The 13,230-nt window shown below is 43.2% G+C and overlaps 3 protein-coding genes across 3 annotated transcripts; 1 reads left to right on the top strand and 2 right to left on the bottom strand.

Annotated features, from left to right (window-relative positions):
• Window positions 1-1,581: 1,581 nt before the first annotated feature.
• LOC135608497 (truncated transcription factor CAULIFLOWER A-like) lies at window positions 1,582-4,686 on the top strand. Its single transcript, XM_065101431.1, has 8 exons — window positions 1,582-1,907; window positions 2,826-2,904; window positions 2,992-3,056; window positions 3,159-3,258; window positions 3,423-3,464; window positions 4,045-4,086; window positions 4,185-4,246; window positions 4,370-4,686. The coding sequence occupies exons 1-8, from the start codon at window positions 1,723-1,725 to the stop codon at window positions 4,479-4,481; spliced, it is 687 nt and encodes a 228-aa protein (XP_064957503.1). The 5' UTR covers window positions 1,582-1,722; the 3' UTR covers window positions 4,482-4,686.
• A 2,043-nt stretch (window positions 4,687-6,729) lies between these two features.
• On the bottom strand, window positions 6,730-9,765 carry LOC135608498 (ACT domain-containing protein ACR4-like). Its single transcript, XM_065101432.1, has 8 exons — window positions 9,614-9,765; window positions 9,270-9,342; window positions 9,127-9,172; window positions 8,910-9,024; window positions 8,735-8,814; window positions 8,057-8,650; window positions 7,859-7,963; window positions 6,730-7,235 (listed from the first exon to the last, which is right to left on the bottom strand). The coding sequence occupies exons 1-8, from the start codon at window positions 9,615-9,617 to the stop codon at window positions 6,897-6,899; spliced, it is 1,356 nt and encodes a 451-aa protein (XP_064957504.1). The 5' UTR covers window positions 9,618-9,765; the 3' UTR covers window positions 6,730-6,896.
• Window positions 9,766-11,556: 1,791 nt separating this feature from the next.
• LOC103979822 (protein PYRICULARIA ORYZAE RESISTANCE 21-like) lies at window positions 11,557-12,904 on the bottom strand. Its single transcript, XM_009396038.3, has 3 exons — window positions 12,863-12,904; window positions 12,419-12,500; window positions 11,557-12,340 (listed from the first exon to the last, which is right to left on the bottom strand). The coding sequence occupies exons 1-3, from the start codon at window positions 12,872-12,874 to the stop codon at window positions 11,817-11,819; spliced, it is 618 nt and encodes a 205-aa protein (XP_009394313.2). The 5' UTR covers window positions 12,875-12,904; the 3' UTR covers window positions 11,557-11,816.
• Between the last annotated feature and the right edge of the window lie 326 nt (window positions 12,905-13,230).

Below are 13,230 nucleotides of genomic sequence, written 5' to 3' on the forward strand. Positions count from 1 at the left end.
TCGGGTATCGATGGTACTCGACGGCTTCTTGACGTCCTTCATCATCTGAATTCAGCTCAAGAAAGTTGAGTCCAATCTCTGTTTTCTTCACTGCTTTCTATAGCTTTAGTGTTGTTCTTATTCCACGGCTCTGGAATTGTAGCGACTCAGGAATCAAATGGAGATGTCTCTGAAGCAGAAAAGGACAACAAAGCTTCTAGCCTTTGGCCCACCTGTTCTCTTCTTTGGCACGGAAACAGTGAACAGATCATTGTTCATCAACATCCTCGCAGGTTATTCAAGTGATATGACATTAAAGATTCTATTCCTCTGCATTTGTCTTACATGTAATATCCTTTTTTCTCCTTGGTTCTCAGTCCCAACCTACGCAGGTCGCTTGTCATTTTCTCTCTGAAATATTTCACCCACACAAATTTGAGACTGTTTCTCGACATGAACTCATGAAGCTGATCATGTTTCTTGACTAAGAGATGCAAGACTGCTCGGCTTACCGATCTTAACACAGACATTAAGTCCAAGGTCAAGATCGACTGTGCAAACTTGCAGTGATGATTCCCTTCTTTAACGCAGACTGATAATAACCTTCCACCTCCGTCCTCTCTCTCTCTCTCTCTCTCTCTACATGCAACCTGCTTAATGGTACTGCATGGCTCTTCAGCCCAGTGTGGTGGTACTCCTTGAACTCCAGCAACGATGAAAAGCTGGAACGAGGGACGGTGGAGGGAGCCCCCACCCCCATCGCGGTCTCCTTGGAGCTCTCTGACCTGTTATGTACGTGGCGCCATCCATCACGTCCTCCGACTATTGCTCCACATGCACTCCAGCACGAGTCCACTCACCAAGTATGTCGAGAACACCGTCCAACGTTGCCTCCAGCTGGCACAGGATCGCGAGGAGGACCCCACCCGATCCTCTCACAGTGAACTCCCGACTCGTGATCTATCGTTGCCATGTCAGCTTGGTGGTCTCCCTCCACCTCTCAGTCGGCACGTCCGCCCACCGCTTGAAGACCTCAGCCATGAACATGGCGATTGGAGCTTGAATGCAACACTTTGAGATGGATGCCTTAGATTTGCGGCGATGATGATGAAGGGTCGGGTTTCGTTTCGTTACCCGGAAGTCTTTTGAATGCAACGCTTTGAGATGGATGCCTCAGATATGTGGTGATGATGATGATGGGTCGGGTTTCCTTACCCAGAAGTCTCTTCCCTCTGACGGGTCCCACCCGATGTTATCTCTACCAATTGCCAGACACGTAAGCGAGATGCAATGTTTTGGGTAACGAAAGAAACAAAAAAATCGTCCCTCTTTTTCCGCACTCGAATTTTGTACCCAAGAAAACCCACCAATAAGCCGCGCCGAACGCCAGAATCCGTAAGACGCTGCACGTGGCGCTCCATGTGAGCCGTGCCACAACAGCGGCCTCCACCAATGGGGAGCCGGCGATGCGCGGACCCCATAGCGCTTCCGCCTCTACCAAATGGACAACGAATTCCCCGAAACCACTCGCAGGTTTGCCCAAAAACTGATCCCTCTATATGATCCGAACAGGAGTTGCTTCTTCATCCCCTCCGCCTTTGATACGCTTCTTTTCCTTAGAACGGAGGGCGAAGACGGCGCCTTCATCTTTCTCTCTCTCTGAGGAGAGCGCACACTGTTAGGGTTCGTTCTTGGTTCCAAGAAGAGAAAGAAGAAGAAGAAGAAGGAGAAGGGGAGTGATCGATGGGGAGGGGGAGGGTGCAGCTGAAGCGGATCGAGAACAAGATCAATCGGCAGGTGACGTTCTCGAAGCGGCGGTCGGGGCTGCTGAAGAAGGCGCACGAGATCTCCGTCCTCTGCGACGCCGAGGTCGCCCTCGTCATCTTCTCTCCCAAGGGGAAGCTCTACGAGTACTCCACCAACTCCAGGTACGTACGCACGTTCGTTGCACCGCCACATGAACCAATCGCCTTGGATGATGGAGCTTAGCTCTGATTTCCCCTTCCTGCTACGTTCTTTGATTTCCTTGTCCTCTCCCATGCTACTCATCTTGGATGATCTTACAGCATGCTTTCTCTTCATGTTGCTCGGTGCTAATCGGAGGTCATGCACGCTTACTTCGTGTTTCTGAGCTGCTGAGTGCAACCAAGACGATTAAGATCAAAGATTACTGTTAGGACTGCATTCATCCTGATCGTCACTTCAGCTATCACACTCTGGCCCACTTTCACTGCGTTCTTTCTCTCAGGTTTTCGAGTCCGGCCATGAGAAATCAGATCTGCAACTATATTCTCTTTGTCCTCTTCGTTCTGACAAAGCAGATGCGTTCGTTTAGTTTCAGATCTTACACATAAACTAGAAGATGCTCATACGCGAACGATGAGGTAACATAGATTTAGATCTGGCTTTGTGGCCAGCGAGAGTTCATGGACATGAACGAGCTTCTTATCTTTTCTTGCCAGAGAAAGGAAACTAATTATGAAGGAGCATTTGGCATCATTTATTTATGTGTTCATAATTCTGGGATGGAAATTAAAACCCCCTGAGGTTAAATCAAATAAACTATCACATATTAATTTACTTACATACAAAACCAAAAGGAAATGGCAAGCAAGAAAGATATATAACATTATGGGTCTTTCAAAGAAAACAAAAAAACAGAGTGGAGAGAAAACAACTGAATAAGAAGCAGAAAGAAGGAAAGCTGAGTGTTCTAAGACTTTCCATTTTCACCATTTTCTACTCTTTTTCTTGTTCTCATTAACTACTATACGCATCAAATCCTCAGTATATGAACCTTCTGCATGCCATGGTGCATATTTCAATGGCTTGGTTCTTTCCTGTAGCATGGAAAAGCTTCTTCAACGTTACTATGAATCTTCATATGCAGAACGAGCTCTCGTAGAAGCAGATCCTCGATCGCAGGTAATTAAATGGCTGATGTAGAATCAGAAGCTAATCTCCACAACCTCTTTTGTGATAATACTTGAACCATGTCAATCTTTTGTGTAGGTAAGTTGGTGCCATGAGTATGGAAAGTTGAAGGCCAAGGTAGAGGCTCTACAAAAGAGACAAAGGTCCGGGGAATGGCAGAAACAAGTTCAACGAGCATCAGCTTTACTATAGACTTGTTTGATGCACTGATACTTTCTTTTCCTGCTTCTTTTTAATGTGTTCAGGCAGCTCATGGGAGAAGAACTGGAAGCTTTGACTCTTAAAGAACTCCAGCAGCTGGAACGACAGCTTGATACATCTTTAAGGCTCATGAGATCAAGAAAGGCGAGTCGATCACTTTGTGCTGAACTAATATGTAGTGCTGCATGCCTCCTTCATGTACTCTTTTCTTTGCGACACTGTGCATAGTAGAGCCATCATTGCCTTTGTTTTCCTGAAGATGAAGAGACAATGCTGTGATTTGATTCCTCCTCTTTTTAATGCTACAGAATCACTTGCTGTTTGATTCAATCGAGGAGCTTCAAAGAAAGGCAAGTTCAACAGAGTATGCTAGAAGTGGGATTACATTGTTCATTTTCTCTTATATTCTCAGATCTTGTGTCTTCTTTTTATCCATTATCTATTTGATTTTGTCATTGATTATGATGGCCATGTCTGCTACGATCATAAGGTATGAATTGGGGTTATGTTTTGGATGCTTAACTTAGCTTCATATCCTGCTTTCGCATAGATTTGGCAAGGCTTGCTATGATCTTTTCCCAATCTAAATATTTATGGTGATCATGAAACATATTTTCATCTTTGAAAATGCAAAAAAAAGAAAAAAAGAATCAAAATAACAATATATATTACATAAAAGTTTGTAAAACCTTTCACCAAAACATAGCAAAGAATAGCTTGTTGAAACTTTTATAGAGAATATACAATCACTATGAGAGATTGTCAAAGCTTTAAGTAGATTGTCTGTTTGATATTGTTAGTATGCTTTGTGATGCTAAATTCACATTGCCATAAGATCACTGGCAATTCCAATCATCTTAGGATGATTACACTCATCTTAGAATAAGCATATAACAAGCAACAACAGTTTCCATCCCAATTCCTGCGCAGGAAAAGTCATTGGAAGAGCAACACAGCATTCTGGAGAAGAAGGTACAGTAGAAAAACTTCTGCATTTGAACTTGATGCTCTTGCTTCTGTCTATGAACTTTGTTTTGTTCTTTGGAATTGCATCAAAACATCCAAATAAGCTCATGGAGAATGACAATAATCACAAGGCTTCTAAAGACTCTCTCCCCACCCTCAACACCAGGTAGAGTGTCTACTAGCATTTCTTTCATTGTCTCATAGATTACCTCTTCTTCAAGTAGCTATCCTTGCGGAGATAACCATTTAGTAACCTCTGTTGATGAACACCTTCTGTGTTTGAACGCAGAACTTACCCAGAGAGAGCTGCGGTTGGAGTGGAGCGACCTGTCCAGCCCGGTGCCGGTAAGAAGAGTGATAGTTTACCTCCATGGATGCTTAGCCATGTCGAAGGAAGATGAGAACTTTCCACCATTGGCAACCTGAGCATTAGCTAACATGGTTAAAGCTCCATCAGCCATGAGGGTGTCTTACATCGCATCGATGAGTTGCTGCAGTGATGAGAGAGGTGCCACCTGATGCCTTGTCTTTTTCTTCATCTTCTCCTGAACTAAATCTATGTATCCTCCTCATGCTCTTTGTTTAGTGTGGTTGTCATGTTTGTGAGATCGACTGTTCCCCGTATTTCTCAAGTACAGCTATACAAAATCCCTTAGAACAGTATAGTGAGACCCCATTTAGCTTTCAAAGCCGAAGATAGATATCTTATATTTGAGAATTAACTCAGAAGGCATTGCATTGTGGCCACACTGCAAAATGTATAGACACCAATGATTGACAACAATTATGCTTCTTCTGTTAGGCAAAAGACATGCAGCATGAATCAGCCATTGGTTTGCCACCTCAAAGCTTCAGGCTTTAATCTGTCAAACTGGTCTCCACATTGGTCCCTTTCCTTAGTGGCATGTTTTTGGCAAATCGTTTGGTGGCAGAAAATGCAGTAAGCACTGCAGCTACTCAACTTGTTTAGATCAACACTCTTCGAATGGATTTGTTAGTGGCAGATGGGGATTGTCTTCTTTTCTTGTTCTTCCTGTAAGATAATAAAGCAACTGTTCCTATGAAACCCAGTGATGATCTTTCTTTAAGCCTACCAACAAGAACTTGTGTGACCTACCCACAAACTAGCCTTTTAGGTCTTATGTTAATGTCCATAGTGTTGTATGATTAGTTCATGATCCTGTTAAATGACCTGTCTCTTTTTGCAGACAAAAGTGTCCCTGCTAGTGCATGATTTCTCTCTTTAACTACCAATTCAGCATTGCATACATCATGCAAAGTTCATCAGATATCATCCTAACTCATTTGAACTTTTGGAAGAGAGAGAGAGAGAGAGAGAGAGAGAGAGAGAGAGAGAGAGAGAGAGAGAGATTGGAATGGGAAGGAATACTTGCTTCTTTTTTTGTAGGACCAAACAGTTTGTCTATGTAGTTTCTCTGATATCTCACTTGTAATGGACAAGGAATGAGGAATCAAATGACCCATCCAATCATATTCCAGTGTGGAACTTCTTCTCCTCCCTCTTTCCACTCTCCTCTCTCAACCTCCACATCAAACTAACATCCACAAATGATAAGGTTTGGTACGTGTATAAAAACAAGGAAAAGAGGATCTTTTTAGCTTGTATAAACTCATCATTGAGGCAAGCATGCTTCCGTGTGGAACTAAAACACCCAATCAAACCATGATCCATCATCTTCTTCAAACAAGAACAATGTCTCTCTGTTCCATGATGCCTAATTACGCATAGTACTGAGGTTGAAGACATGGTGCTGTCCTCCTTTATTCTCCCTTTGCACAACCTGTCACTTCACTTGATCTTATCTGTATGAACAAAGATATTATTTCTGTAACTCGAAGATTAATATTCAGTGTTTTTTATCTCAAATTTTATGATTCAGATCGAAAGGAAAAGAAAGAATCTAATGGGTTATGGCGTGAATCATACCATGGACAGAACAAACATGTGAGATGCACGGCGAATCCCACATTTACCACGCGAGGACCCACGTGGGACCCGCGGTTTCTTCCAGTTGGCACGCAGGTGAAAGCCGGCAGAAGAAGCATTTTTAAAGGAGACGCAAAGAAGAATCTGCTCGGAGTCCCAAAAGCCACCACCTTCGCCGCTCCCCATTGGCTCCAACTTGGTCGGCCGAGGTGAGTCAGTGCGCACCACTGGTCATCCAATAACCTGTTCTGGTCAACGTCTTCTGCACAGGGTCAATGTTCATCCCCCGGACAATATTAATTACGATTTAATCGTGGTTCTTGGGATTTCGATGGAGTTCGAATCAATGGTGGGTCGATGGTTGTGTGGGTGGGACCCTTACTTGGTCGGCAAATGGATGACGACACGAAGGAATCCAAATTGCATCTGATGTCTGGAGGTAGAGGACAAGTCAGAGAGCGTCACTGATGCCGCCGGATGCATCGAGGCCGTTCGTCGTTGAAGCAAGTGGACCTCTTGACCTACGAACACTTGTCGGATCCTGAAACCAAGTGAATCAATAGCAGCAGTTCTGCCGAAGAGAGAGAGAGAGAGAGAGAGAGAGAGAGAGAGGAAGGTGTGTTGGCCACAGGCAGCTCAATCACCACCAGCATAAACATATCACACAGAAACGAGCTGCAAATGGGGAATTACAATTACACTCGTATGAACATGATATGGATTTCTTGAGATTTCTACAGTTACAAGCATGTTTCCAATCATAAGACGAGGGAAGCAAGTTTAGGATTCTAACACAATGGCAGAGCAGCTGCTTGCCGAATGATGAAACGTCGATGAATGATAATGTACACAGGGGAACAACATTAGCCTAAGTGTAAGACCTGATTAATCCGAGATTGTAGAGAGATTTAGATTTGAATAAACTGCCGAGCAGGAATCGGGTAGGAGATTCCTGTGGGGATTTGAGGTGATCTGAGTGGCCTTTCACTTGGAGCACCGTCTGGCCGATCTCTGCTCGTATGTCATCAAGGGTCTTTGGATCAACCGAGTTACCAGCAGCATCGCGGACATAAAATATGTTGAAGACTTTGCCTCCTTTTGTGGTCACTTCTGCTCTTGTGACGGTCAGACCGTTCTCGCGGAATATTCTTGTGACATCCGATAACAAGCCCATTCGATCACTCGTACACAACTCCAGCTTCAGACCCTGACAGCCATTTGTTCCATATATCGAAGATAAGTGATGTTGACACTCGAAATACGACATGAATGAATCGTTAGAGGTGATTAGAGCAGATGCGTGATAAAGAAATATGACCCACTTTTAGTGAGACATCGAATAATCCCGTAGCTAATGACAAAAACAAAATGGATGTGATTTCCTTTACTTTTACTATTTTCTGATGTCAAACCCAGCAGAATAAGAGAACTGGATCACAGAACAATTGGTTGAAAACATTGAAGTTTATCTTGATAAAAACATGCAAATCCAACATCTTCCTGAATAGTAGAATCGCAAAACCTCTGCAACCGACAGTAAAACATGTAACTGAATGAAGTTGAAAAATGCAGAACACCATGGAGCTAAAATTATATTAAGCAGATGATTGACTATTAAACATCTTCTTTCCCTATTCTCTGCACGTAGAGAACTTCGAAAAAAAAGAAAAGAAAAGGGTACCACATACAACATAGACAAGCAACTAATGAAAACAACCAGAGCAAACAACAATCGTAATGACGAAACACAAACAAAGTCTATTAACATGCAAATGCGAAACGGAACAACTAAATTAAACTGCAGAATTGGAACTGTAGCACAATGATTACCTCGGATACTCTCCTCTCTATGGCTGCTTCAAGGCATTGGATCACTCGCTGCCTCTCAGCTTCTGAGTTAACTGGGGACCCATCAATGTGCCTAATATAGTACTCCTTCAGGACAAGGAGAAGATAGGTCATACCTTTTGCAATAGAGAGTTTATTTTCATGTGTCAAACAAGAAAAATAAAAGCCAGCATGAAGTACCTGATAAGCTTCTGGGCCCTCTGCATCCACATTTCCATGGAAAACCACATACTGCATATCCGTCAAAGTGCAAACCGTATCGAAAAGAAGCTTTGGTCGATCCTTACATCGTATTGTGACCATCGAATAATCCTTGTCGAACCAATTAACGACAGTAACCTTTGGTCGGTGACACACATTCCCATCATCCTCACCGGATCTCTCATAATCCCTATCGTCAAACATCATCTGATGGAGTCTCCGCTCTGTGTGAGTGGCTCCCACAGACACTGCCGTCTTGGCTTCCCTGCTCTTATTGCTCCCTTTGAGCACATTGTAAAGGAGCTTCTTAATTCTAGACAGCTTTTCCGTGTCCGCAATAGCTGTGCCCGTCCCCTTGTCGCTCACTTGCATCACCGCCGCCGCCCTAGTATTGTGTGTCCACACCTCCGCGTTCACCACATTGCACTCTAGATCACTGAGAACCGCACACACTTCCGAGAGCAAGCCAGGCCGATCTGTCCCGGTCAATTCTATGGATGTGTGATCGGAGGAAGGCATGAAATCTATGGATCTCCTTCGCGACGGAATATAAGAAGATTCTTCCCCCAGGGACTATGAGCAAAGCATCGTCACATCAGATGCAATTGGTAATACAATGAAATAAAAGAAAGCATGAGAGTGGCATGAACACTCTACCTTGCGAATGAAACCATTTATCTCATTCAGCTTCATTTCTTCCCCAATTTTATTCCCATCCCGATCCCTCACGTTGAATACTGTCAAGATCCAAGTAGTTCACTTTCTAGTCAGTAAGATTCTATCTTGGTGAAGTCATACAGAACCAAGAAGAGCTACGAAGCCCGTGGCATACCATCCATAAACCATCCTCCGTCCGAGGATATGTAAGCCTTGGTGATGATGAGATTGAGGTCCATAAGGACCTGAACTACTTCCAAAAGAATCCCATGTTTGTTTGCGCTATCAACCTATGCCAAGCACAAAAAGCAACGCCACGGACAGACGTCATCAGAGACAAACTCGAGAAACGCACTCCAAGAGGGAATCAACAGGGCGACATCGGAAATTACCTTAATAACCGTTGCGTCTGCGCAAGAATCATTGTCGACGACAACCCTAAGAGGGGAGGAACAGATGAGGGAATCCGAAACCACCAAGACAAATCAAAGAAGGAAAAGAAGAAATGGGGTGGATCGGAACCAAAATTTCACACCTTGGAGGGTTCATTCTTCGGATGAATTTCTCGTACTCGTCGTCGCTGTCCCACGAAGAACTCAAATCTCCATCTGTACCCCAACATCGAAGCCACAAGCAAATTCATACAGCCCAAAAGGTGCTATCTTTTCCACCATCGAAGCGAGTAAACATCCGAAACGGGTCAAGAAAACAAATCGGGCAAAAAGAATCAACGGACCGGCACGCGAACGAAAAGGGATTCCGGCAGGAAACAGAAAGAACCAACACCAGAAAGCCCGAGGAATCAATTCGACCGACCGGAAAGGGAAAACGGATGACGAGATGAACGAGGGGGTTCAGGCGCGACAAGAAGGCACGAACCCATGGTTTCTCGCCGCAGTGGCGGCTGCTGCGGCGCGCGAACTGGAGGTCACCGAGCGAGGGGGAAGGGATGCGTCCTCCCGCTGCCTCTCCAAAGCCGCGGAGGCCGATCACACACGCACTTCAGCGTCGCCGCACGTTAAAAAGCGTTCTTTTGGCCTGCGCATACGTACGTATGTATACGTATGCATACGAGACACGTTACGAACTACATTTTATACGGCATACATCTCAAAGCGTATTTCTTCTTTTTGTGTTTTTTGGCTTCTTTGCTGTTATTAGTTTTAGGAAACTGTTTAATGGACTTTAAGCTTCATTTTAACATTAAGTATTCATTAAAATAATTAAAGGCATTAATCGCCGATGCAAGAAGTTTTAGGAAGCTCACATCTAAAACCGTTCATTTTGTCTGTATTAATCATTTGATTATTTTGATCACATTGATTTTATATTATTATATTTTTTTATTTAATATAAATGAGGCTAAAAATGAAAATATACTTTTGCTTAGTGTCTGTAGTACCAAACTGTATCACTCCGACAGGTTGTCGATACGCGGATCGTTTGTTATTAATCCGAGTATACTGTAGTAGTGCATCGTAGCACTAAAGTAGAGCTATAGTACTCGGCACACCTGAGTGTACCGCTCGATATACCGTATCATATTGGTACCGAATCCAGGTCGAAACACCGGTACGATACGATATTGCGAACCTTACTTTTGCTTCATATATTTTATCAGCTTCAAATCCATTATTCAATAATAAAAACGATAAATGAGTCGATATCTCATTATCAAATTATTATTTTATTTATAAAATATAAAATATGAGATTTGGAATAAAAATTTTGTTTGTGTCGGAGAAATCATCATCGTACTTTCGATTAAATTAGAAAAATCATCTAATTAGTTGGCATTAATTAGTAATGTTTTGCTGTTGTCTCTGCAAATGCATTAATCTTTGGTTTATCATCATCTAACCTACTAATGAATTGGTCAATCTCTATCATGCAATTGCCAAAGAAGAAAGATTGGTATGTTATGGCCACAAACAAAATACAAATGTCAGGTTGTCTACATCCATCTCATTTGCACTCTAAATATGATTTGTATAGCTAAAAGGTGTGAATTAAACCTCACACCGATCATTTTCATATAATAAAATCTACATCGAGTGTCGGTCCCTCTCGTATTCAGAATTCTTGTAATAATAAAATTAAAAATGAGTGTATTTAGTTCTTAGTGTGCAGCTTACGACTTCATCATTGTGTATAGATTTCCATCACTCAGTTATTACTCAGACCGAGCTGTGATGTCAATTCAACTTGCCGGCCCAGACAACATAAACATCAGCCTTTATCCATGCATAATTAAGCACTAATCATCCAATATAATGTTCTTCAATTCAAGGATTATTATCATAATAATTTTGATATTTGTACTAATAAGTTAGATTAAGACACAAACTAACTAACGTAATAATTCGATTGGCTCCAAAGCATTCCAAATGCTACTTCACTATCCATCTACGCCTTCCGCGAGGAAGGAGGAATAAAGAGTGGACGTATGTCACGAACGTTTTCTTATGACATCATAGCTCTTTTAGCTTCTAATAAGGGCAACATAATAACGATAAGTCTAAGTCAATAGTCAAGCTCAATAAACATGAATGTAAAATAATAATCCGAAAAAATGTTCTACCTATATCATGAAAATGAAGCGTGGGAGAACATTTATCTCAAAAACTAAAATCATCTCATTTTCGTCTTGTGACTGACTCGAGCATCGGATAGATCTCGTCAAAAAATTCGTTTGATCGAGTCGCCATCAGAAAAATGTTCGAAACTTTGATCACATCAAACTTCTTGCACACATAAACCTAAGCCGAGTCGGAGTTGATACGGAGTATCATCTCCGTTGGCTGTACAAAGCACGTCGTATGTACACGGGATATGAATCTACATTCATCTACTGGAAAGACATTACATTTGGTGGGCCTCTGTAATGTGCATCCCCCACCCAAATAAAAGCATGAATGCCGGAAGATATCGAACGGTCTCACATAAAATAACGCAACCTTTCATGTCGTAGTAATAGTCCGATCCCACAAACCATGCACTTCTGGTGCTTATTGTAACGTGGCACACCGACAGGAGATTGGCGGGGGGGGGAGAGACGCCGGTCGGCCGGCCGGATTGGTGATCACATCACGCTGCATGGCGTCGATGGGTCCTCTTCACAGACGATTTCGCAAGGTAATGGATAGTAGGGCCCACCGTAGGCCGGCGGAGGAGGAGGAGGGTTGGTCACCTTCTCGCAGGAGCAGCACCTGGTGCCTCCGTAGTAGCTCTCGTAGTATGGCCCGGGGCAGCACAGGACCGGACCCGGTGGTGGCCACAGGTAAGGAGTCAGCACCACCGGCAACCCCTCCGGCTCCGACTTCTTCTTCTCCGGCTCTGCCTTCTTCTTCTCCGGCTCATCCTTCTTCCCCGCATCATCTTTCTTCTGCTTCGGCTCCTCCTTGGACTTGTCGGCCGGTTTGGCTGCCTCGGCTTTCTGCTTCTCGTCCGGTTTCTTCTCCTTTTCCTCCTTGATCTGGATGCCCTCGATCACCTTGCATGCCTTGCACTTGAGCTTCTTGGCCAGCCTATGGGGATCGAAGGGGCCGGAGATCGTCACCGTCCCGTTCTTCTCATCGTAGGATATGCTTTTGATGTTCTCCTTATCTGGATAAGACACTCATCTGTTAGTCACACTGTGGGATGATCATGAGGTTGTGAAGCAGCAGAGAGCCGATCGATTACCTTGGAGCTTACGCAGTGTCTTTCTTATCTTCTTGTAACAAAGGTGGCAGCCGAGATTAACTTTTAAGATCAACGTTGAGATCTGCATAAAGATTATGTCAACCAACTGATCACCACTGAAGGATGAAGATTGCAGTAAGTAATGGAGAGAGAGAGAGAGAGAGAGAGAGAGAGAGAGAGAGAGAGAAAATGTTGACTTTCCTAACAAAATCTAGTGTCTAATCAAACAAAAAGCATCATCCAAGACCAACGAATCAAAAGAAAACAAAAAGAACCTTCTTTACAGAGATGAATAATAGAGAACATTGTGATCAGGAGTGACAGAGCAAGATTCCAAGATCACTGGAACTACACACTATAGAAGAAGAAGAAGAAGAAGAAGAAGAAGAAAGGTTTTCTTTGGGGGAGACGAAGTGTAAAAGCTGGTTGAGAAGAATCGCTTACCTTTTCTGCCATTGTGAGTAGATTGATATCCCAGCTGCGGGATTGATTGACAGAAGGGAAAAGGAAAGGGAAAGGGTGTGATATATACACCTACCAGCCAATCGTACAATGATCGGTGTCCCGCCACGCCCTTCCAACATGTCAAACCCGTGAGCCGTTCTAATCAGCTGTTGCATGTGAGATTCAGTGTCTTAATGCAGACAAAGTAGATTTCCTTCAACCTCAGTGCACAGAGCCTGCAAGTTTAAACATAGAAACATGGAAGAGAAGTTGTTGTCGTCATAAACTCATCCATTAATTTTATGCTAATCATTTCTTACTTGAATCCTTCGATCATTTTGATATCGATTACCATGAATGAGATAACA

Source organism: Musa acuminata, chromosome BXJ2-3 (genome assembly GCF_036884655.1).
Source record: "Musa acuminata AAA Group cultivar baxijiao chromosome BXJ2-3, Cavendish_Baxijiao_AAA, whole genome shotgun sequence".
NCBI lineage: Eukaryota > Viridiplantae > Streptophyta > Magnoliopsida > Zingiberales > Musaceae > Musa > Musa acuminata.

What these genes read in the sequence shown, in the direction of transcription:
- LOC135608497 (XM_065101431.1), top strand. Translation starts at nt 1,723, where the DNA reads ATGGGGAGGGGGAGGGTGCAGCTGAAGCGGATCGAGAACAAGATCAAT. An exon ending in GAGTACTCCACCAACTCCAG is followed by an intron (nt 1,908 to 2,825) that starts GTACGTACGCAC and finishes TCTTTCCTGTAG; the next exon opens with CATGGAAAAGCTTCTTCAAC. An exon ending in GGCTCATGAGATCAAGAAAG is followed by an intron (nt 3,259 to 3,422) that starts GCGAGTCGATCA and finishes TTAATGCTACAG; the next exon opens with AATCACTTGCTGTTTGATTC.
- LOC103979822 (XM_009396038.3), bottom strand. An exon ending in GACACTGCGTAAGCTCCAAG is followed by an intron (nt 12,341 to 12,418) that starts GTAATCGATCGG and finishes TGTCTTATCCAG; the next exon opens with ATAAGGAGAACATCAAAAGC.
- LOC135608498 (XM_065101432.1), bottom strand. An exon ending in CAGACGCAACGGTTATTAAG is followed by an intron (nt 9,025 to 9,126) that starts GTAATTTCCGAT and finishes TGCTTGGCATAG; the next exon opens with GTTGATAGCGCAAACAAACA. An exon ending in AGGGCCCAGAAGCTTATCAG is followed by an intron (nt 7,964 to 8,056) that starts GTACTTCATGCT and finishes CTTGTCCTGAAG; the next exon opens with GAGTACTATATTAGGCACAT.